This window comes from Bos indicus x Bos taurus, chromosome 20, assembly GCF_003369695.1.
Source record: "Bos indicus x Bos taurus breed Angus x Brahman F1 hybrid chromosome 20, Bos_hybrid_MaternalHap_v2.0, whole genome shotgun sequence".
Taxonomy (NCBI): Eukaryota; Metazoa; Chordata; class Mammalia; order Artiodactyla; family Bovidae; genus Bos; species Bos indicus x Bos taurus.
Window position 1 is genome coordinate 1425275 of NC_040095.1, and position 21221 is coordinate 1446495.

Here is a 21221-nt window from a genome sequence, read left to right on the forward strand (position 1 = left end):
GCACTTCTTGGAGGTCGGTCCTCTGAATTTCAGGCTTACCTTGCCAGCTCCACACTCACACAAGCCAATTCCTTGCAATCAATCATTCAATCAAGACACATATACATCCTACTGATTCTATTTCCCTGGTGGAATCCTGACTGACTCACTGCTCTCTATAGAAAATACTACCCAATTTGTGCTGCTAGAAAACTGAAAAGGAAATAACTTTAGATAAAATGAAATTAATAGTTTGCCATAGCTGTCTGTCAGCTGTGATATTGCCTAATCTGTCTTATTGACTCTCTAGTGCAAGGCAGAAAGGGGTAGTGAGAGTTATGAATAAAGAAAGGAAATTCAGGAAGACTTTAATTCAGTCTTATCACTGTGGATCAAAGAGAGATTTTTGCGTCTTGATAGAATCTATCCTAGTATTTCTGAGAAGTGTCTCCATTAGTCTAAGTCTAGGACTCACTTCCCAGGGCCCACTGTTGCTGGCTGTTAGAACACCCTGGACCTCCTGGCATTGTTGATAAGTTCTGTGCTTGTATATTTTCAGAGGAGAGTTTCCTGAGCTTTTATCAGATTTCCTAATGGGTCATGGCACCAAAAGGATAAAGGAAGTGACAAATAGATTCAAGGGATTAGATCTGATAGACAGAGTGCCTGAAGAACTATGGATGGAGGTTCATGACCTTGTACAGGAGACAGGGATCAAGACCATCCTCAAGGAAAAGAAATGCAAAAAGGCAAAATGGTTGTCTGAGGAAGCCTTACAGATAGCTGTGAATAGAAGAGAAGTGAAAGGCAAAGGAGAAAAGGAAAGATATATACCCATTTGAATGCAGAGTTCCAAAGAATAGCAAGAAGAGATAAGAAAGCCTTCCTCAGTGATCAATGCAAAGAAATGGAGGAATGCATTTGATCATTGCAATCAATGCAAAAGAATGGGGAAGGCTAGAGGTCTCTTCAAGAAAATTATAGGTACCAAAGGAACATTCATGCAAAGATGGGCACAATAAAGGACAGAAATGGTATGGACCTAACAGAAGTAGAAGGTATTAAGAAGAGGTGGCAAGAATACACAGAAGAACTATACAAAAAAAGATCTTCATGACCCAGAAAACCACAATGGTATGATCACTCACCTAGAGCCAGACATGCTGGAATGCGAAGTCAAGTGGGCCTTAAGAAGCATCACTATGAGCAAAGCTAGTAGAGGTGATGGAATTCCAGTTGAGCTATTTCAGATCCTAAAAGATGATGCTGTGAAAGTGCTGCATTCAATATGCCAGCAAGTTTGGAAAACTCAGCAGTGGCCACAGGACTGGGAAAGGTCAGTTTTCATTCCAATCCCAAAGAAAGGCAATGCCAAAGAATTCTCAAACTACCGCACAATTGCACTCAGGTTCTTTACCACTAGAGCCACCTGGGAAGGTGGGAGGGAGCTGGGTTTAATCACTAGACTCAGTTACCGGGGAACTTCCTGCACTTGTGGTGATGGCCTGAGTGACCTCAGGTACCTGCTCGGCCACTGCTAGATTGCCTGGGGAGGAGGCAAGCGGGGGGTGGCCCCTAAGCTTTGTGGAGGACTTCTGGACTTCTAGCCACTAAGCTTCTACTGTGCCCCTGCCCAAAGGGATGGGGGAGGAGGAGCTGGCGCCCTGAGAAGGGGAGGGCGGGCCGAGAGGGAGTTTGAAAAGAGGAAGGAAGTGGGGCTCAGCAGCGCGCCCAGCCACCCCTGGCTGCTTCCCCAGAGGACGACAGGAGGTGCCTGCAGGTCCCAGCCGAGCCATGGCCCCCTGGCGCAAAACTGACAAGGAGCGACATGGAGTGGGTAAGACTGGGCCTCGGAATCTCGGCAGGAGAAGGGCAGGTGGCCAGAGAGCCGCCCAGGAAGGTGCTGGGGAGCCAGCGGTGTGGACACAGGCCGCGAGCGCCCACTCAAGCTCGGAGGGCTCCCTCTGCTGCTGTGTGGCCAGCAGGATAGGAAAAGGGAGGCAGGGGGAGAGGAAGGTGGGCACCTCACCCAGCAGGCCACACCCTGCCCACTCCCTCTCCTGGCTGCCCACCGCCACAGGGCTGCCCTCTTTCTCCAAGTGTCTATGCATTTCCTAGATGGGTTCCAGCAGAGCTCGGAGCCACCTGCCTCTGTGTCAGGTTCCTAGCATTGCAGGGATTCCCTCACCCTTTCTGGAGACTTGGCCTCTTAGAGGGAGCATCGAGCATCGTTCTCTCTCTTGGCTGGGCCTTGCCTGACCCCACATCCCTCCCGCCACCCTTGCCCTAAGTGACACCCATCTGCCTCCTTCCCCTGCCTGTTCCTCCTGGGTCAGATGACCCCCTTGTTTGGCAGAGCATCCTTGGGGTGTAGGGCTGGAGGGCAAGACCCTCCACTCAGCCCCAGACAGTCTCTGGGGGAGAAAGTCTCGCACCAGGTTATATGGGGACATCCAAGAAGCCGCCTCATCAGCTTCAGCCATCTAAGCTCCCAGAGGCCTCTGCCTCAAGCTCAGGGGCGGAAGTGGTGACTGGGGGAAGGGAAGCTTCAGGTACTAGGACTCTTTCTACTAAATGGCACCCGTGGTGCAATCCCCATAGATTCAATGTGGTTTTCAGATAAGTGTGAATTTAAAAACCTCTCTGTGGCTTGCTACACAGGCAGACACCAGATACCGCCCTCAGAGATGAGAACTGAACAGGTCAGATGTTGGAGGACCCTAGGCCAAGAGTGATTAGATGCTGGGAATCCCAGGGCCGCTGCTGGAGAAGCACTGTCCTGGAGGGCTCACCAGTTAGTCATTCATTTACTAGGCTCCAGGCGCTGTGGAGTGTTTAAAGGTGAATGGTCCCCAGCCAGAGAACAAATACTAATCCATGCCCTGAAGGGGGCTCAATTTCTCCACCTACGTTGAACTAGATTCACTAACTTTTCAACTTTAAAGCTTCTGTAACTCTGGCCCTTCTTGCTCGGGTTATCAGGCTGAATCCCTTCTCAGGGGAAGATGGGGACTGATAAATGGAGCAGACCCTTACAGGTGGAGGGACCAATGCAATCTAGGAGATGAAAGCTGGACATGACGGGAATATCCAGGAAAAAAAGAGCATATCCAGAGAAAAAAAGTGGTAGCTCCTTTCGCCTTGAGGGGAGGGTGCATTGAAGGGGACGGTGCACAAAGTTAAGCTGCAGCCATATTTTGGAAGGAATGCTATGCTAAGAAGGTGGGACTTTTTCCATTTAGGCAGTGGGGAGCCACAGAGGGCTTCTGTTCAGAGGAGGGACATGAGCTATGTGCTGAAGCCAGTGGAGAGGGAGACTGGTGGACAGAAGAGCGAAGGTGCCTGGGTGGTATACGAGGGACAGGCACTGGCAGCCCAGGGGAACTAGGGCAGTTAGTTAGGGAGCCTGAGGGTGGTGGGAGAGTCCCACCCTCTGGCTGAAGGGCTGCAGCGCGCTCCTGCCGGGTGGGCACTGTGCTGCAGGGTGAAGAGAATGGACTCTAGTTCCTGCTCTTGGACTCCAGCTTCCAGTGCTTCCCAGCCTTCTGAGCTAGACAACTTATGTACTCTCTCCAGGCTTCAGTTTCCTTGTCTGTGTAATGGGAGCAATAACGGCACTTGCTGCTCAGGGTTGTCGAAGGAGATGAATTAACCCACATAAAGTGCCTAGAATGAGTTGTACAGATCCTCATTAAATTTTATCAATGCTTGTTTTTAGACTTTATTCTCTGCTTGGGAGCCCAATTCAGGACATGTCATCACAGGCTGGGAGGGGCCTACAGGATGGAGTAGGGTCTCACCCTCCCTAGCAGAGGAAACCCCACCTGTGTGCTCAGAGACTAGAAACTGTTAGGCTGTAGGCCCAGAGGCTTCTTCTGATGGGATATCTGACATTGTTCACACCTACCTATGAAAATTCTATTTGGGGTGGGGGTCAGAGGACGTATGACCTTTAAGAGGGCCAGTGAACACTTGGTAGGCGTCTGTTTATCAGAGGATCTTTTTCTCTCTGCCGTTGAATGGCAGAGGTAAGAAAGGTACTCTCCAGCCCTCCTCTGCAGACTCCAGGTAGATGGGATGAAAGAGCAAGGCTTTGTGGCTTTGGGTTGTGAGGAGACAGGGGACTGGAGTCACCCAGCAGAAAGAACAGTGGCCTGGGAGTAAGGAGTCTGAGTTCTGCTTCTGAAAGCATCATTTTTGCAGACAGTTCTGTGCTATAGTTTCCTCACTGTAAGTCTAGATATTAATACATTTCTATTTCAAGGCATTCTTTTCTGAAGAGCATCTGAGATAATGAGTGTGGGGCTTGAAGGAAGATGAAGAGCTAGAGCCACGTAAGGGTTAGGGAGTCGTCAGAACATCTCTGGAGTCTCAGCCGGTCGAACACAGGAGCTCCTGAGCTTTGCTTTCCCATTCGGTTTCTCTTTCCTCCGGCCCAGCTGACGAGGGCTGCTGGTGTCTGTTTGTCTGGGGAGCTGATTTTTCTGGGGGGAGCTGATTTTTCTGGGGGCAGCTTCATACCAGAACCTCTTGGCTGCTTTCTCAGCTCACTGTGTGGTGGGCACCCAGAGTGAGCCTCATGTAGATCCCTGGCCAGGTTCCTTGTACTTCCTTGATGGAGCTTTAAAGGGTGATCCTTTACAGTTCCAGAGAGGACACTTGGGTAGACTTGCCACAGACGAGATAGTGTAGCTATAACATAAGAAAAGACATAGCCTCTGCCCTTGGGGAGTTTTGTGTAAGATTAGAAGCTTGCGCTGTGAGTTCAAATCTGGCCCTGTTTACTCATCTATAGTAGGCTTAATATGGATCTCTTGAGACTATTGTGAGGATTGAATAGAGGTAGGACCTGAAAAATCACTTAGTAATGACACTGGGCAATGAAAGTTAGCAGCTGAGGTCAAGGGGCTAATAGTTGCTGAGCCAAGAGAGACACAGGGTAATGCACTCTTACGCCAGGTTCAGGACAGTCATGCCTTATAACAGTAAGTATAGTAGAAGACAGATTCTCATGCAATATCTTTGTCTGGCTTCCAAACACCTATGTGAGACAGTGTAGTATTCTCATTTTATAGGCAAAGACTTCCAGAGTTCACATAACTTGGAAGTACTTGGGCTGGGCATTAGATTCAGTTGTCTTCAGACACCAGGCCCTCTGTACAACACTAGGAGGGAAACTGGAAGGAGAAATGTTATAGACAAAGGCAGGAGGTTGGAAGGTGTTGGCATTTAGGTCAAACAATAAATAGTCCTCTTTGATTTTAGTGAATGATTGTAGTGAAAAAACAAAAAGTTGGAGAGGTAGATTGCAGCCTGATTGTGAAGGCCTTTGAGTACCAAGCTCATAAGTTTGGGCTTCATTGTGTGAGCAGTGGAGGTTCTGAGCAGGTATGCCACCTGTAGGAAGATAATTTAACCACTTGGAGGGGTGCAGGGGTTGGACACAGAATGGAACAGCAGTGGGTGACAATTTTCCTGTCTACTGACTGACTGACTGGTTAATCCTGCAGGAGTTCCACATATAATTAACATTTCCTTTTGGCCTGTACTGTCTTAATCCTCTCTGCCTGAGACTTTTGTCATTGATGACAGCTTTATCCTTGGAAGAGAGGACAGAGGACAGAAAAAGAGGTGAAAAAGAGTAACAAATTCCTATGGATGACAGAAACTCTCCAAAATAAAAGGTTATTCCTCTATCATATAGAAAGTCCAGAAATAGTCCCTGAAGAAGTGGTAGAATAGCTCATCCTGTTTCCTGCCCTGCTTCCTTGGCAAGGCTTCTGCCTTTTGCACCAAACTGGCTTCTTGAGCTCAGGCCCATCTTCCAGGCAGCAAGAGGACTGAAGGGAACATGAAGGGCATGACCCTTTGCATTAAGGCCGCTTGCTTGAAGGCCCACTTGACACTTCCTCTTGTATCCTATTGGCTAAAACCTAATCACATGACTGAACCTAGCCACAAGGGAACCTGGAAATGCAGTCTTCAATGTAAGCAGTCATGCACCCAGCTAAAAATCCAGTGTACCTAAACAAGGAGGGAAATGAGGGTATTAGGGATGATAGATTTGTTTTTTCAGGCAGCCATAACAAAAAGGTACTGACTGGGCGGCTTAAACAACAGAAATTATTTTCTCACAGTTCTGGAGGCTGGAATTCCAAGTCCAAGGTGCTAGGAGGTTGGCTTCTCCTGAGGCCTCCTAGGCCAGCAGCCAACTGCTTTCTCATTGCTTTGTCCTCACACGGTCATCTCTCTGTGCATGCTCACCATGTGTGTGAGCCATCTTCTTCAAAGGATGCCAGTCATGTTGGATTAGGGCCCCATGCTAACAGCTTCGTAATCACATCTGTACAGACCTGATCCAAATACGGGACTTCAACATGTGGATTTGGAGCACTAGTGAGGGCAATGGGTGGCTCCTTAACAGGTGACCTGTGGTCTGCAGTGTGCTGTTTAGGGATGGCAAAAGAAGGCTTCAGGGCGGGGGCTCTCGGAAGGTGAGTGCAGAAAAAGGTTTGTTTACCCTGAAGCTGGGCCTGCTGGTGGATCTGTGTGGGTACTTCAGTTATGCTCAGAAGCCTCCTCTCTGCACAGGTCATCTCTAGTTACGGTTGCATACCTATCTACGTGTGGTGGTGGGCAGTACTGCTTGGCTCCTTCAGAGAGCTATGAGGGACAGTCTGTTCCAGGTCTCTTGCCTAGCTTCAGGTGGTTCGCTGACAGTCTTTGGTGCCCCATGCCTTTTACCTCAGGCTCTGCATCTGTCTCTATATGGCATTCTTCCTGTGTGTGTGTGTGTGTCTCCTTCCAAAGTTTCCCTTTTAATCAGAACACCAGTTAGGTTAGGGTGAGTGTTAGTCACTCAGTCGTGTCCAGCTCTTTACAACTCCATGGACTATAGCCCGCCAGGCTCCTCTGTCCATGGAATTCTCCAGGCAAGAATACTGGAGTGGGTTGTCATTTCCTTCTCCAGGGGATCTTCTCAACCCAGGGATCGAACCCAGGTCTCCCACACTGCAGGCAGATTCTTTACCATCTGAGCCACCAGAGAAGTCCCGTTAGGATGAGGGCCCACCCTAATGACCTATTTTAACTGTATTACCTCTGAAAAGAGTATCTCTGAGTAAGGTTTCATTCTGAGGTGCTGGGGACTAGGAGTCTAACGTATCATTGGTTTGGTGGGGCGTGGTATAACAAACCATGGCAGGATCTTCCAGAGTTGAGATGGGATCTCTTTTGCATCTTGATTGGGAAATACAGATGAGTTCGAAAGATCTCTCTGGGCTAGGATGCAGGTGATGCTGTTCCCTGGACAGGGGTGGTCCAGAGTGAAACGGACAGGTGCCGAGTGGGCAATGGGAGCTTGTGTCCCTGCAGCACACACTCTCACTAGAAGGAACAAAATTCACTCAAACGTGTTCAGTTAATAGGTGTGCGGTGTGTATGTGTGTATGAGGAAAGTAGTGTTTTAAGTATCAAGGGAAATCAAACAAACCCAGGAAACATAAGCAGCAGTCCTCAAGAAGGAGCTGGACTGGGGGGCCCTGGGAAATTCTGCCTGTCTTATTATGGCTTCCCAGCTGCTCTAAACCTATGAGCTCAGTTTTCTGTTCTCTCCTCACCTTCCTGACTTTGATATTCTGAGACCAGTAGATGGCCCCAGCCTGATGGCCCCAGCAGGCCGCCCACCTCAACCTAGTGTGTCCTGGTACCTTCTGAATCTCCTCTCTGTGTTCATTTGTTCGGTCTTGAGAGAAAAGGTCTGATTGGATTGATGATTTCTTTTTCAGAAAGGCCACCCCAAGTCAGAGGTCATTGCCAAGCTAGGAATGAGCCCCACTCTGATCAAGATGCTGCCTCTGCCTTTCCCAGTATGCTCTGGCTATGGGACGGGGCTGGCAGGAGTTGTGAGTGGGGACAGATTCTTTGCATAGGAGTCCTGAGTCAAACATGGATTCCAAACACACCAGGGGAGAACTCCACTACAGAGGGCCCGCTATTACTGCTCTTATTGCCAGAGTTAATAGTAAAAGAGCAGAAACAGAGACCATCAATTTGTTCACTCATTCACTCCTTCCTACTTGATTTATTTCTTAAATATTTATTGGACATTTCCTATGGCTAGATAGTGAAATTCCTAGAATTTGGCCAGGATGTTTGCTACCCTTTTGGAGCTTATAGTCTAGTGGGAAGACTAAAGGCACCTTGTGGGAAAATCAATGAGTATATCACTGTAAATTATGATATGTGCTATTCTGAAGAAAAGAGCCTGTCTCATGAATGAGAATATTGGAAGGAGGGAATCTTAAACTGGATGGTCTCAGAAGGCCCCTGAGGAGCAATGGGGGAAAACATTGTAAAGGAAATGCTTAGAGGAATCCTATTTTTGCTGTGGAAGCAAACTGTACCTTTCGATTTGTCTCCAGAAGTTAGTCTGGTGCAATAAAAACACATGGATGGAAATCTAATTCCTTCCTGCCACCAATTCTTAGGTGCCTGGTCCTCCTCCTTTCTGATGCTCCAGCAGTTTGGGATTGTTGAAGAGTGCCTGCTGGGCTGACTGTTTGAGTCCGTTTATGGAGATTGTCCTAATCCCGAGGTTTATGGGAACTGCATTTGTTAGTGGCCGTCTTGCCCCCACCATAATGTTTGTGTTTGAATGAGCCTTGACAGAATGTGTTTGCTAAGCTTTGCTTCCCCCTGGGTTCAGCATTCTTATATTACTGCTGAATTTTGAGACAGGTGATGTAGTCACCATAATATTCTGCTAATTTCTGGACCTTTGGACTTCTTTTTGGGTTTGTGTGTGTGTTTTGTTTTTAGGTTTATAGGCCTTTAATTTAATGGCCAATTACACATGGGGGCTACAGTCTGTGTTCTGTGGCAAATGTTCTGCAAATGGGGAATGCTAATGCTTATTGCCAACCAACTCCAAAAGGCTGTGGAAGCACCACAAATGTTCCCTTTAATAGGCACTGTCTCCTTTCTTTCCACTTGCTTTAATTGATGTGAGTTAGAAAACAGCCAGGCTGAGTTTGTCAGCCTCTGAAGTCTCACTTGGTTTCTAGTTCTCTTGGAAAAAAGTCATCCATGTCCTGCTCCTCTGACCCCACTAGGACACCGTCAGCTTCGGCCTTGATTTAAAGATGCTGTGCAGGTGGTGGGTGTGACTGACAGTGTCTGCACCTTTCCAAACCCCGCTCCAGACATTGCCCCAGGGCACTCAGAATGCCCTGATAAAACAGAACTCCTTGGGTCAAAGCCTAAACCAGGATGCTGAAGAGGACCTAGGTGGGCAGTGTGACTTGCTTAGGTGCCTCAGCATCCAGCACAGGGTGTGAACAGAGCCCGTGCTGAGCAGGCATCTGCTGGGATGGATTAAGTGCTAGCAATGTCAGGTTTCAGACACCGTGACTGGTGTGCTAGGCTGCAGCGAGGTGCAAGCCTGGTGCCAACGAGACCTGGATGACTTGGCGGGGAAGCGGGATTTTGCTGCTCGCCTGCCTGGTGGTGGCAGTAAGGGAGCTGTCTCAAGAGAGAGTGTTCCAGGTAGAATAAACAGCCAAGGAAACCTCGCTGATGTGTGGGAGACCAGTGTGGAGGCCAGGGGCAGAGTGGTCAGAAATGAGTGCTCTGAGCAGAGGTTGTATTGAGAAATGCCTGGCACATGTTCTAAGACTTTGGCTTTTAGTCTAAATGGAAGGGGATAGGGCATTGAAAGATTTGAGAAGAATTGCAGTATGTTTTGTCTTTTTTTAAATTTAATTTTTAATTGAAGTATAGTTGATTTACATGTTGTGTTAATTTCTGCTGTACAGCAAAGTGACTCAGTTATACACACACACACACATACACACACACACACACACACACACACTTGTCGTTCAGTCGCTAAGTTGTGTCTGACTCTTTGTGATCCCATGGACTGCAGCACAGGCTTCCCTGTCCTTCACCATCTCCCGAAGCTTGCTCAAACTCATGTCCATTGAGTCGGTGTTGCCATCCAACCATCTCATCCTCTATCATCCCCTTCTCCTCCTGCCTTCTTTTCAGCATCAATCTTTCCCAGCATCATGGTCTTTTCAATAAGTTAGCTCTTAGCATCAGGTGGCCAAGGTTTTGGAGCTTCTGCTTCAGCATTAGTCCTTCCAATGAATATGATTTATCACAGGGTATTGAATAGAGCTCCCCATGCTGTACAGTAGGTCCTTGTTTTTTATCCATTCTACATGTAACAGTTTGTATCTACTAACCCCAAACTCCCAGCCTATCCCTGTCCCACCCCTCCCCCTTGGCAACCACTATCTGTCTTATTTTAAAAGGATTATTGTAGACATTTTATGGTTAGTAGATAGGAATTAAATGTGGGAGCAGGGAGGCCAGCACAGCAGTTACTATAATAATCTAGGAAAGAGATGGTGGTGGGGGGCACCCAGGGATATAGCAGGGGAGGAGATGAGATGTGCTTGGCTGTGTGTGTATTGTAGGTCGAGCACATGGGGTTTTCCTCATGGATTGGATGTAGGTATGAGAGAAAGGGAGTAATCAGGGGTGACACTATTGTTTTTGGTCTGAGCAGCTGGAAGAATGGAATTGCACACAGGACTTCCTTAGTTAATCCCCTGGTCTAAGTTGTCATCGATATTGCCATAAATAATAACATTGCCTCAACTTTTTTCAATCCGGTCTATTTGTGAAGCTCTGTGGTGTCATGTTGAACCCTCACAGCCATGCTGAGAGATGAGTCCTTTTATCTTCATTTCAAAGATGAGGAAATTGAAGAGCAGAGAGCTTCAAACTCTTACTGAAATGCAACCTCTTTCCAGCAGTATTCTTACACCTCATCCCTGGAAGAAATTTCTTCTGGTGTCCTGAAATCATTTTTCACCTTGCCTTTTAGTTTTATGTGACTGCATTATTTCCCGCCCTGGGCGGCTTATTGTTTGAGGGCTGAGCTCTGTTGGAGGTCAACCTCGATTCCCTCTGGTTCTTCATGGAACCAGATTCCATCTGGTACTAGCACAAACATGGTAGATCAGAGAGTCTCATTGATACTGTGACGTGGGACCCTTGGGAATCCAGTGGAAGCTCTAAATCCTCTTCCTACAAAAACATGCACACGTCCACTTTTGCATTACCGTTTCATTAAGGCCCATTCAAGGAAATGGCAACCCACTCCAGTGTTCTTGCCTGGAGAATCCCAGGGATGGGGGAGCCTGGTGGGCTGCCGTCTGTGGGGCTGCACAGAGTCGGACATGACTGAAGTGACTTAACAGTAGCAGTAGTAGTAAGGCCCATTCATGGAAGCCAGTTATAGACCCTGGTAAAATGTACTCAGTAACTAGGCACAATAGACACAGCCAAGGCACCCTGCCCAAAGTGTGAATTCTTAGATCTGGGAGTGGTCAAGATTAAGAAAACTATTTTTATAGTCTATTCAGATCGCTGAAGTCCAATAAATCCATGCTAAGTTATGGTCCTGGGCTGAGTATGGGAGTGCAGAGCTGAAAATCAGTCTCTTCTCTCAGCAAGGTAATGAGCTAGTAGTAGTCTCTCCTTTTTGCTTGAGGCAGCAAAAAACAATGTTACTAGTACTAATGCCCCATCTCTCAGGTTGGAGATGGGACACCCCTTGCTTCAGGTCACTGTGGCTCCTGCCATCGCCCCGTCAGGTTTCACTGTGGCCTTGCGTAGAATTGTCTGGCTCCTCCTTGGAATGTGAACACCACGGCAGCAGTGCTGTGTTTCTTGTTCTTCTCCAGCACACAAGGCCTAGCACAGAAGAGTTGTTGACTGGATGAATGGTAAGCAAATGGGAGGGCAGAAGGTGGGGGATGAAGAGGGAGTAGAGGTTGAAGGTTTTACACTTTCTAGTAGCCTCATAAGGCTCAGATGAAGTGTCCCCTCCTGCCCTTACCCCCAGCTCCTTTCCTGTCCAGAGGCTGAGTCCTGTGAGAGAGCACACAACTGAGGCGTTCTTGAGCTCTCCTCTAAATACCTGGATCCCTGCACCAAGCCCCACAGTTCTCACCTCAGGACTCACTTGAACTCTGCACCCATCAAGCTGATTTGCCTTCTCTTTTCCTTGCCCTTGGGGCCTTACCTCCCCAACTTCCTCCCCAGGGCTCTCATTCCAATTCTCCCCCTTGCTCTCCCCCTGCCCTTTCCTCTCCCTCTAGTCTCACTTCCTTCATGGGCCTCTCTTGATCTCTCTCTCCTGAGAGACCGCGGCTGCCATGCTCCACAGCTTCAGTTCAGTTCAGTCACTCAGTTGTGTCCCACTCTTTAAGACCCCATGGACTGCAGCACACCAGGCCTCCCTGTCCATCACCAACTTCTGGAGCTTGCTGAAACTCATGTCCATGGAGTCGGTGATGCCTTCCAGCCATCTCATCCTCTGTCGTCCCCTTCTCCTCCTACCTTCAATCTTTCCCAGCATCAGGGTCTTTTCTAAGGAGTCAGTTCTTAGCATCTTAGAGTATTGGAGTTTCATCTTTAGCATCAGTCCTTCAAATGAATATTCAGGACTGATTTCCTTTAGGATGGACTGGTTGGATCTCCACAGTTTAGCCACCCCGCCTTTTTCTTTTCTTTTTTTTTTTTTTAAAGATAGCCTCTTATTTCTTGTGTGTTCATTTTATCTCTTGAACTAGATTTCCCAAAGTCTCCAGGACAGCAGGCTTCACCCTCTATCACCCCCTCTAACCTTCTGCAGAGCCCAGCAGTGTACCACACTCCCGCATTGAAGCTTGGGGACTGAGAAATCAGCCCTTGGTTTCATCATAAAGCCTCTCTTCCGTCTCTGGTATGTGAGTGTGTGAACACAGAACACTGTGAGACAGTGTGTGCATGGGTGTGCATATACCTCTACTGGGGGCACTGGGAAAAGGAGAGTGAATCCCAGCATGATGTTTTTCAGAACTCATCAGCCTTGACACTACTGATATTTGGGGCCAGATCATTCTTGATATGGGGCTGTCTTGTGCACTGTGGGATATTTGGCAGCGTCCCTGACCTCCACCAGCTAGATGCTAGGAGCTCCCCCACTCCCCATGCCTGCCTCCCCCACCCCCAGGATTGTGACAGCCAAGCATGAGTCCAGCATTGACAAGTGTTCCCTTTCCCACATTTGTCCCCAATTGAGAGTCACTGCTTAGAGAACTCCTGGGAATTTACTTTCTTCTTGTTGGCTGAGTATGTCACCCTGGCCCACCAATGGCAACCTGTAAGGTTTTAGGAGGATCCAGTAGGGGTCCTAAAGCACCTGACAGAGAGTAGGTACCAAATACACATCCTTTAGCCAGAGGCAGTGCGGTGTAACGGTTGAGGCTGTGTGTTCTGAAGACAGCCCACCTGGGCTGAAATCCTGGCTCATCTCCTTTCCATCTGGGTCACCCTGGGCTGTTCACTTCATCTTACACTACCTCAGTGTCCTCATCTGTAAAATAGAGATGCTAATAATTGTACCCACCATGAGAATTGTGAGAGGATTAAATGGGTGACTGTGGGTCAAGTCATTGGAGAAGTCTGATACCTAGAAGTGTTCACAGAGGTTGTGAGTCTTGTCCTCTCCTGATCGGAGGAAGACATCTCCTTGACTGCCTCTGGCTGTGACTCTCCTGCCTCACCCACTGCCAACGTGCACCAGGTTTGAGCTCTGGCCTTGCTGCTGGGAGCTTCTGCTGGGTCATCGCATTCACCCTCCTGATGCAACGTCAGGTTGTTGCCTTGGTGTTGAGGCTACCAACACCTTGCCCAGAGACTCCAGGCAAACTACTTGTATATTTTAATAAAAGTGTGTGTTTCTTTTGAATCCAAAGTGGACTTGTTGGCTGGTTCTATTTCTTCCTGGAATGGAGACACTCGAAAGCCCAGATCAGAGACTAGAGAAATGAGCTTCAGGCAGTTACATTCTTTTTCACCAATACTGTTTGTGTTCCCTTACACGGCTGCTTGTACAAACTCTATTGACAACTGGTGTTTGCTGAAGCTTTTGTTTTCAAACCTGTCTGCAAGTGGCAGGGTCGTGATGAGGTACAAATCCATCCTGAAGGGTCACAGGGCAGTCAATGGCTGCCATCAAAATTGGCAATCCAGCTGGCTCAGCAACTCATTAAATAATGTCAAGAAATGCAAGAAAAGACTTAGGAGACGAGACATACCTTCCCTGCATGAGTGTATTCCTTCAGTTCAAGTATTTATTAAAGTTCAGTAAATATTGATTGAACTTTAATTGTGAGTCAGATGCTGTTCTCAGCACTGGGAATTCACTGGCCACCAGACAGGCTCAGTCTCCACCCTGGCTGAGGTTGAAGAAGACAGGAAATTAACAAGTCTAGTGTGTACACACACACACACACACACACACACACACATATATGTATATCTATGTTTATAGATATACACACATAGACATATGCACTCATACACACACAATAAACTGTGATATTGGCACTGGGGTAGTCAGGAAAGGAAAGACTTTAGATTCCAGTCTGGGTTTGACTCCGTTTTCTAGTTGTGTGGCCATGGGCAAGTTCCTTAATCTTTTTTTCAGTTTCTCATATGTTACATGGAGGGTAGTACATTGAAGGGTTACTGTGAAGATTAAATGAGCTAATACAAGTAATACATAAGGAATTTTGTCTGTCTTATTTGTCACTGTAACCCAAATAGCCAGAGCAGTCTCTGGCATGCAGTAGGTATTGAGTGAATATTTGTTGAAAAATACCATGTGCTTGGTACGTAACGTCTAAGTAAGCACCATTGTGAGGGGAGGGGCCAAGCTGTATATGAGGTGGAAACAGTCCAGATTTCTGGGTAATTCTGTTTAACTTATTAGTTGGGCTTCCTTGGTGACTCAGTGGTAAAGAATTCGCCTGCCAATGCAGGAGACACAGGTTTGATCCCTGGGTCAGGAAACTCCCCTAAAGAAGGAACTGGCAACTCATTCCAGTATTCTTGCCTGGAAAATCCCATGGACATAGGAGCCTGGTGGGCTACAGTCGATGGGGTTGTGAAAGAGTCGGACATGATCTAGCAACTAAACAACAGCAACTTACTAGTTAGAGATGAAAGAATAAGTTGTTTACTCTCTCTCTACTTCAGTTTCCTCATCTATAAATCCAAGTGAAATATTGTACTTATCTCCTAACACTGTAGGAAGCACAGAGACCCCTCTCTGTCCATTTATGTGAACTGCATGCTGTAACAGTGTATGCTTACTTTTTCCTTAATCTCTTGATTTAGGCCCCTGATGAGCAGCCTATTTCAATACATTTAAGTTAAATCTGTAGCTAAAAGGTGGATTTGATTTCCAGGGTTGTTGGAAGTCCTACCTGTCTTAAAGTAGCTGCTCCCCCTGGCTTGACAATCTAGGATTTCCAGCATGAATATCCTCATTGGGTTCGATGACCTTAGATGGCCCTAGTGCTCGAAATACCCCTTTGATCCTCAGCCATGAGTAGTTTGGTCTCGTTAGGCTCGTCAGTAACCAGCTGCTGCCTTAGCTGCTGAGTATAGTATTGTAATACAGGGAAAGGTCAAATCCTTTGTTGGGTTGTACCAATATTCTCCTAGGCACAGAAACTTCATCAAAAAGGGGAAGCTGAGATAGGTGTCTATGGAAATCTTTTCACCACTTGTTTATCTTTCATGGATGGACATGGCCAGAGTGGGGAGGGCTATGACTTCAGTGATTTTTACTTCTTATTTATTCCTGTAGGTTCCTCCTGTTTTTCTGCCTTTTCCGTCACTCACTCAGAACTTGAGAGTGGTTAGACCTGCAGGAGTGGTGAAATAGATGACCTGCTCTGACACTGGTCAGAAACAACTCAAATGAGATTCATAGATAAGCAATAAAACTTCAGCAAAGGGTGGCATTCTGGTTCAAAGTTTCCTGTTAGTCATTTAGAAAACTTAACAGAATTGGGTATTGGTATGCAAAGCCACTTCCTTTGTCGACAAGTAATGTCTTCTTTTCCCCAAATGGAGCCTTGAGAACAGAGGTCCTCATGCAGAGGCAGAAATACATTTATAAATTAAATGGCAATGTCAGTTACTTTCATTTTCTTATAATGTGAGTCTTTGGGATGTATACAGACCTTCACGTTGAATATCAGGTTTCAAGATCTGTCCAAGATACCTTCTTAAGCCTCTCACCTGACAGAGCTGGGCAGAGTTGGAGGAAGAGAGTCCTAAGGAAAGATGGGAAGGCTACAGTCTGGGAACAAAATAAGAGCCTTGCTCTGAACTTCAAATGTCTGATGGACAGGCCTACTTTACTAGTGCTCCAGAGGTAAACGCATTGTGGATGGTTTTCCTCTGTTAGAAACCTCTTACCTCTGTGGCCCTGCCCAGCCCCACGTCAGGTGTGTCGTCAGCCAGACCTTGGGCTGGAGGCTTCAGGAAGCGGGGAATCTGCAGAGTTAGGGCATCAGCAAGCTGTAGCGTCCAAATGCCAACAGCCTGTTTGGGGGCAGGGCTCGAAGTCAGGCCAAGTATGGAGGCAAATGGAGAAACAGGGCATCTTTATGCAGGAGAAGAGAACTCTGAATCCCCTGAGAGTCCTCTCAAGTTTCATTTTGGGCAAAGGATTTATTTTATTTGATTCCTTTTTATAATTTGTCTCTCTTTAACAATATTCTCCATTTTTGGAGACATTGTTTTTCTGGTTTCCTTTAGTTCCTTGTCCACAGTTTTCTTTAGCTCCTTGAGCATATTTAAAATAATTGATTGAAAGTCTTTGTCTCCTAAGTCCATTGTCTATCCTTCTTCAGGACAGTTTTTATTAATTTCCTTTTTTTCTCTGTGATGGACTGTACTTTCTTGTTTCTTACAATCCTCAAAATTTTGTGTTGAAAACTGGATATCTTGAATATTATGATGTGCTAGCTTGGACGTCAGAGTCTCCCTCCTTACCAGGGCTTGGTGTCACTCCTTCATACAGATTGTAGCAGTTGGTTTGATTAGTGACTTTTCTAAAACATTTTCTTGACCGTGTTGTTTGTTGCATGTGGTCACAGAAGTCTCTAAATGCCCGGAATTGAGAGAAAACAATCTACTCTTTGCAGCTGTGTGTGGGTGTTTGGACATACCTTCAACACTTAGCCAGCCCAGTTACAACTTTGCCTTAGCCTGCATTTCCTGCCTGCATGGAGCTTGACAGTCAACCAGAGCTGAGATGTGGGCTTTCTCAGACCCTTTCTCAACATGTGTCCAACTCTACATGGTCTTCTAGATCCCTAGTGATATATGGTACTCTTCAAAGCTCTTATTCTCCAAAGCATTTCAATTCTAAGCCTTTCCTCCCGGGCTTAGAGGTAGGATTATCATTTGCCCCAGCTTATATTCTTTGCCCTGTACAGCAGCAGGTAGTTCTTTTGAATTAATGTTTTTGATTAATCCCCTTTGCATGGCTGCATCTCCACCTTCAGTTCAGTTCAGTCACTTAGTCATGTCCGACTCTTTGCGACCCCATGAATTCCAGCACACCAGGCCTCCCTGTCCATCACCAACTCCCAGAGTTCATTCAGACTCACATCCATCGAGTCGGTGATGCCATCCAGCCATCTCATCCTCTGTCGTCCCCTTCTCCTCCTGCCCCCAATCCCTCCCAGCATCAGGGTCTTTTCCAATGAGTCAACTCTTGGCATGAGTGGCCAAACTATTGGAGTTTCAGCTTTAGCATCATTCCTTCCAATGAACACCCAGGGCTGATCTCCCTTAGAATGGACTGGTTGTATCTCCTTGCAGTCCAAGGGACTCTCAAGAGTCTTCTCCAACACCACAGTTCAAAAGCATCAATTCTTCAGTGCTCAGCTTTCTTCACAGTCCAACTCTCACATCCATACATGACCACAGGAAAAACCATAGCCTTGACTAGACGGACCTTTGTTGGTAAAGTAATGTCTCTGCTTTTGAATATGCTATCTAGGTTGGTCATAACTTTCCTTCCAAGGAGTAAGCGTCTTTTAATTTCATGGCTGCAGTCACCATCTGAAGTGATTTTGGAGCCCAAAAAAATAAAGTCTGACACTGTTTCCACTGTTTCCCCATCTATTTCCCATGAAGTGATGGGAACAGATGCCATGATCTTAGTTTTCTGAATGTTGAGCTTTAAGCCAACTTTTTCACTCTCCTCTTTCACTTTCATCAAGAGGCTCTTTAGTTCCTCTTCACTTTCTGCCATAAGGGTGGTGTCATCTGAATCTCCGCCTTAGGATAGTCCCAAATCAGGGAAATAAAGGCAAACTCGAGGCTTTAGTCCTTCAGGAAGCCTACAGACAGATCAAAACAAACAACTACAATTTCTTGGGACAAGGTCTGCTCTGCTCCCTCCAGCCTTGGGAATCCACACCATGAACATAGAATACCATCTTCAAGACTGCCACAACAAAAGATGGGGAAAAGAGAATGGGATAAGGATAAGGTAAATTGCTACAAGACATTACCAGGTTTCAGCTTCCTTTTTCTTGAGTAAGCATTTGCCTGGTTGCTGTAAACTCCTGACTGTTTTTCAGGGTTCTGATAAAGTTGGTTCTGACCATTTTTGCCAGATTTTTCATTGCAAGCACCTGTTCTTGCAGTTCCCTGCGTCACCGTATTTTGCTGATTTGGCTCTAAGAGGTAGTTTTTGAATGCAATTTGTTGACAGGTAAGGAGAGACTGAGGGCCAAAGGGAGAGGGAATGGACTGAGTCAATGGTAAGACTGCCAAGAGGACTCAGGATTCTCCTCGTTCAGTTCAGTCGGTCTTCTGTTTTGTCACATGGCTCAACAGCATTGTCTCTCCTTGGTCCAGAGACCTCTGGGATTAGAAAGACAAAGCAAGGGTCTGTTCATGGGCTTCCTCACATCCACTCTGCCTCTCTCTATCCACTCTCTACATGGAAGCCAGAGTGATAGTCGGTGTTATGGAATTACATCACTCCCTTTCAGCCTTCCATCCTCAGATGTCTCTATACAATGGGGTATTATTCAGCAGCAAAAATGAATGAAGTAATGAGAGTTGCTATAACATGGATGAATCTTTAAAACCTTTTGCTAAGCAGAAGAAGCCAGTTGCAAAAGACCATATATTATATGAAATGTCTAGAATGGACAAATCTACAGAGACAGAGTAGATGAGTGGCTACTTGTGGCTGGGGGAACCTTTTGAGGTGTTGAGAATGTTCTAAAATTAATCTTAGTGATGGTTTCACAACTTGTGAGTAAATCTTTGAGTTACGTACTTTAAGTGGACAAACTGTATCTGAATAAATCTATTATCAAGTACCTGAGTAAAATCTATTCAGTTTCCTGTTGTCTTGGAATAAAGCCTAAACTCCTCAGGAAGTCCTGCGTGACCCGATTCTTGCCTCTCCAGCCTGTCTGCATCTCTCCCTCCTCTCTCAGCATACTCCACACATGGCAGTTTCCCTTATGCTCTCTGTGCCAGGTATCTTCCTCACTCAGGGCCTTTGAACACACCGTTTCCTCTTCTTGAAATGCCCTTCCGCTCGTTGTCCCCATAGCTGACTCGTTTGACTCCTCCATCTATAATCAGCTCAGGGAGTAACCTTCACTAACTATCCCAGGAAAAGTTGATGCCCCCCCCATTATTCTCTCTCATGTGTGTGTGGTGTGCTCAGACGTGTCCAACTCTTTGCAACCCATGGTTCCATGGACTGTAGCCCACCAGGCTCCTCTACCCCTGGAATTTTCCAGACAAGAATACTGGAATGGGTTGCCATTTCCTACTCCAGGGGATCTTCCCAACCCAGGGATCGAAACTGTGATTCTTGCATCTCCTGCATTGGCAGGTGGATTCTTTACCAACTGTATCACCTGGAAAGTCACCTACCAGGTGGCCGTATTTGTCTCTTCCATCACATGTGTCATTTTTTATAACCTTATATTTATTTGTGTTTTCACCAAAAGAGCAAGATCATACTGGCATACTGTAGACACTGAATACCTGCTGCCTGTATGAATGAGGACAACCTTGTAGGTTCAAATCATCCATCCTCCTGAGGGTCTTTCCTTAAATCAAACCACATGTGTGTTGATTCATGTGTCAAATCAAATATCACTGTGTTCTCTTCCTGAAGACCTCCCAAGTTGGGTATTCCTTGAACAAGCTTCATCTCTACGTTAAGGTTGTGGCCTGATCCTCACTTAAGTTATGCTGAGCAAGGGCTAGGCACTGTAATGATAGAGTGTAATCTCACATTCCCAGGGATTAGCAGAGGCCTCTGATAGCACAGGGGGGACTCTGGGTATTTTCATAGCCAACTGCTGCTCCCCAGAAACTGGCAGTGTAAATGGGAAATCAGAGTACACTCTTGAATGTTAAGTACTCATAAGAATCCTACCAACTATTAGGAGATGAGGATGGGTGGTTAGTGCGGCTTGGAGAAGTCAAGGAGGGCCTCATGGCGAAAACAGAACTTGCCTGAAAGATAAGCTTTGGGAAAGGCCAAGAAACAGGCATTTTAAGATAGAGGAACACAGGTTGTCTAGAGCTGGGTAGGAGAAAATACGGCTTTCTTAGACAGTGAAGACTGGGTGGTCTTTGAGTGGAGGAAAGACTGGTATTTTAGGCTGCTGTCACCAGGGATGGAGTAACAGGAGCAGCAAGTAGCCCATGATAGCAGCTGAAAATAGAGATGTTAGATACTGATTTTCCTGTCACTTCTTAACCTAATGACTTTGGCCAAATTGTTTAACCTCTCAGCACCTCCATTTCCTCATGTGCAAAATGGGATCACAGTTTACACCTCACAGGATTGCTGTGAGAATGGAACAAGGGGATGGCAGAGCACGGGACCGTGGAAAATCAAGCACGGGAGATGACATAAACACCATTCCTATCACCAGGCTGGGGCGCAGAGCCTGGCAAGGGAGAGGCTGTGTTTGACTAATGAGCAGAGGCCTTTGGGAGCCAGACTGGGCCTGCATTCCTGTGGCAAGAGGTGGTTTGTACGCTGGTTTTGTTCAGCCCATGAGGGCTTCATGGGCATCAGATAAAGTCAAGAAAGGAAGGTGCAGAGATTCTTGGTATCCAGAGGTCTCACTGGTCCTCTCTTTCATTTCACAGCCATATACAACTTCCAAGGGAGCGGGACCTCCCAACTCTCCCTGCAGATTGGTGATGTGGTACGAATACAGGAGACCTGTGGAGGTGAGTCACTGGCCCAGGTGATCCTGGGAAGCCAGGAGCTTGGCTAAAGGTGTTGGGACACCCCCAGGACATAGCCAGCCGCTCCG

The 21221-nt window shown here is 46.7% G+C and overlaps 1 protein-coding gene across 1 annotated transcript in view; it reads left to right on the plus strand.

Moving 5' to 3' along the window:
• Positions 1-1709: 1709 nt before the first annotated feature.
• Positions 1710-21221, plus strand: part of DOCK2 (dedicator of cytokinesis 2) — a 457789-nt gene continuing 438277 nt past the window's right edge. The window contains exons 1-2 of the mRNA XM_027520183.1: positions 1710-1816; positions 21052-21135. Of these exons, the coding sequence (XP_027375984.1) occupies positions 1774-1816; positions 21052-21135 (127 nt within the window). The 5' untranslated portion in view covers positions 1710-1773. The remainder of the gene's footprint in view (positions 1817-21051; positions 21136-21221) is intronic.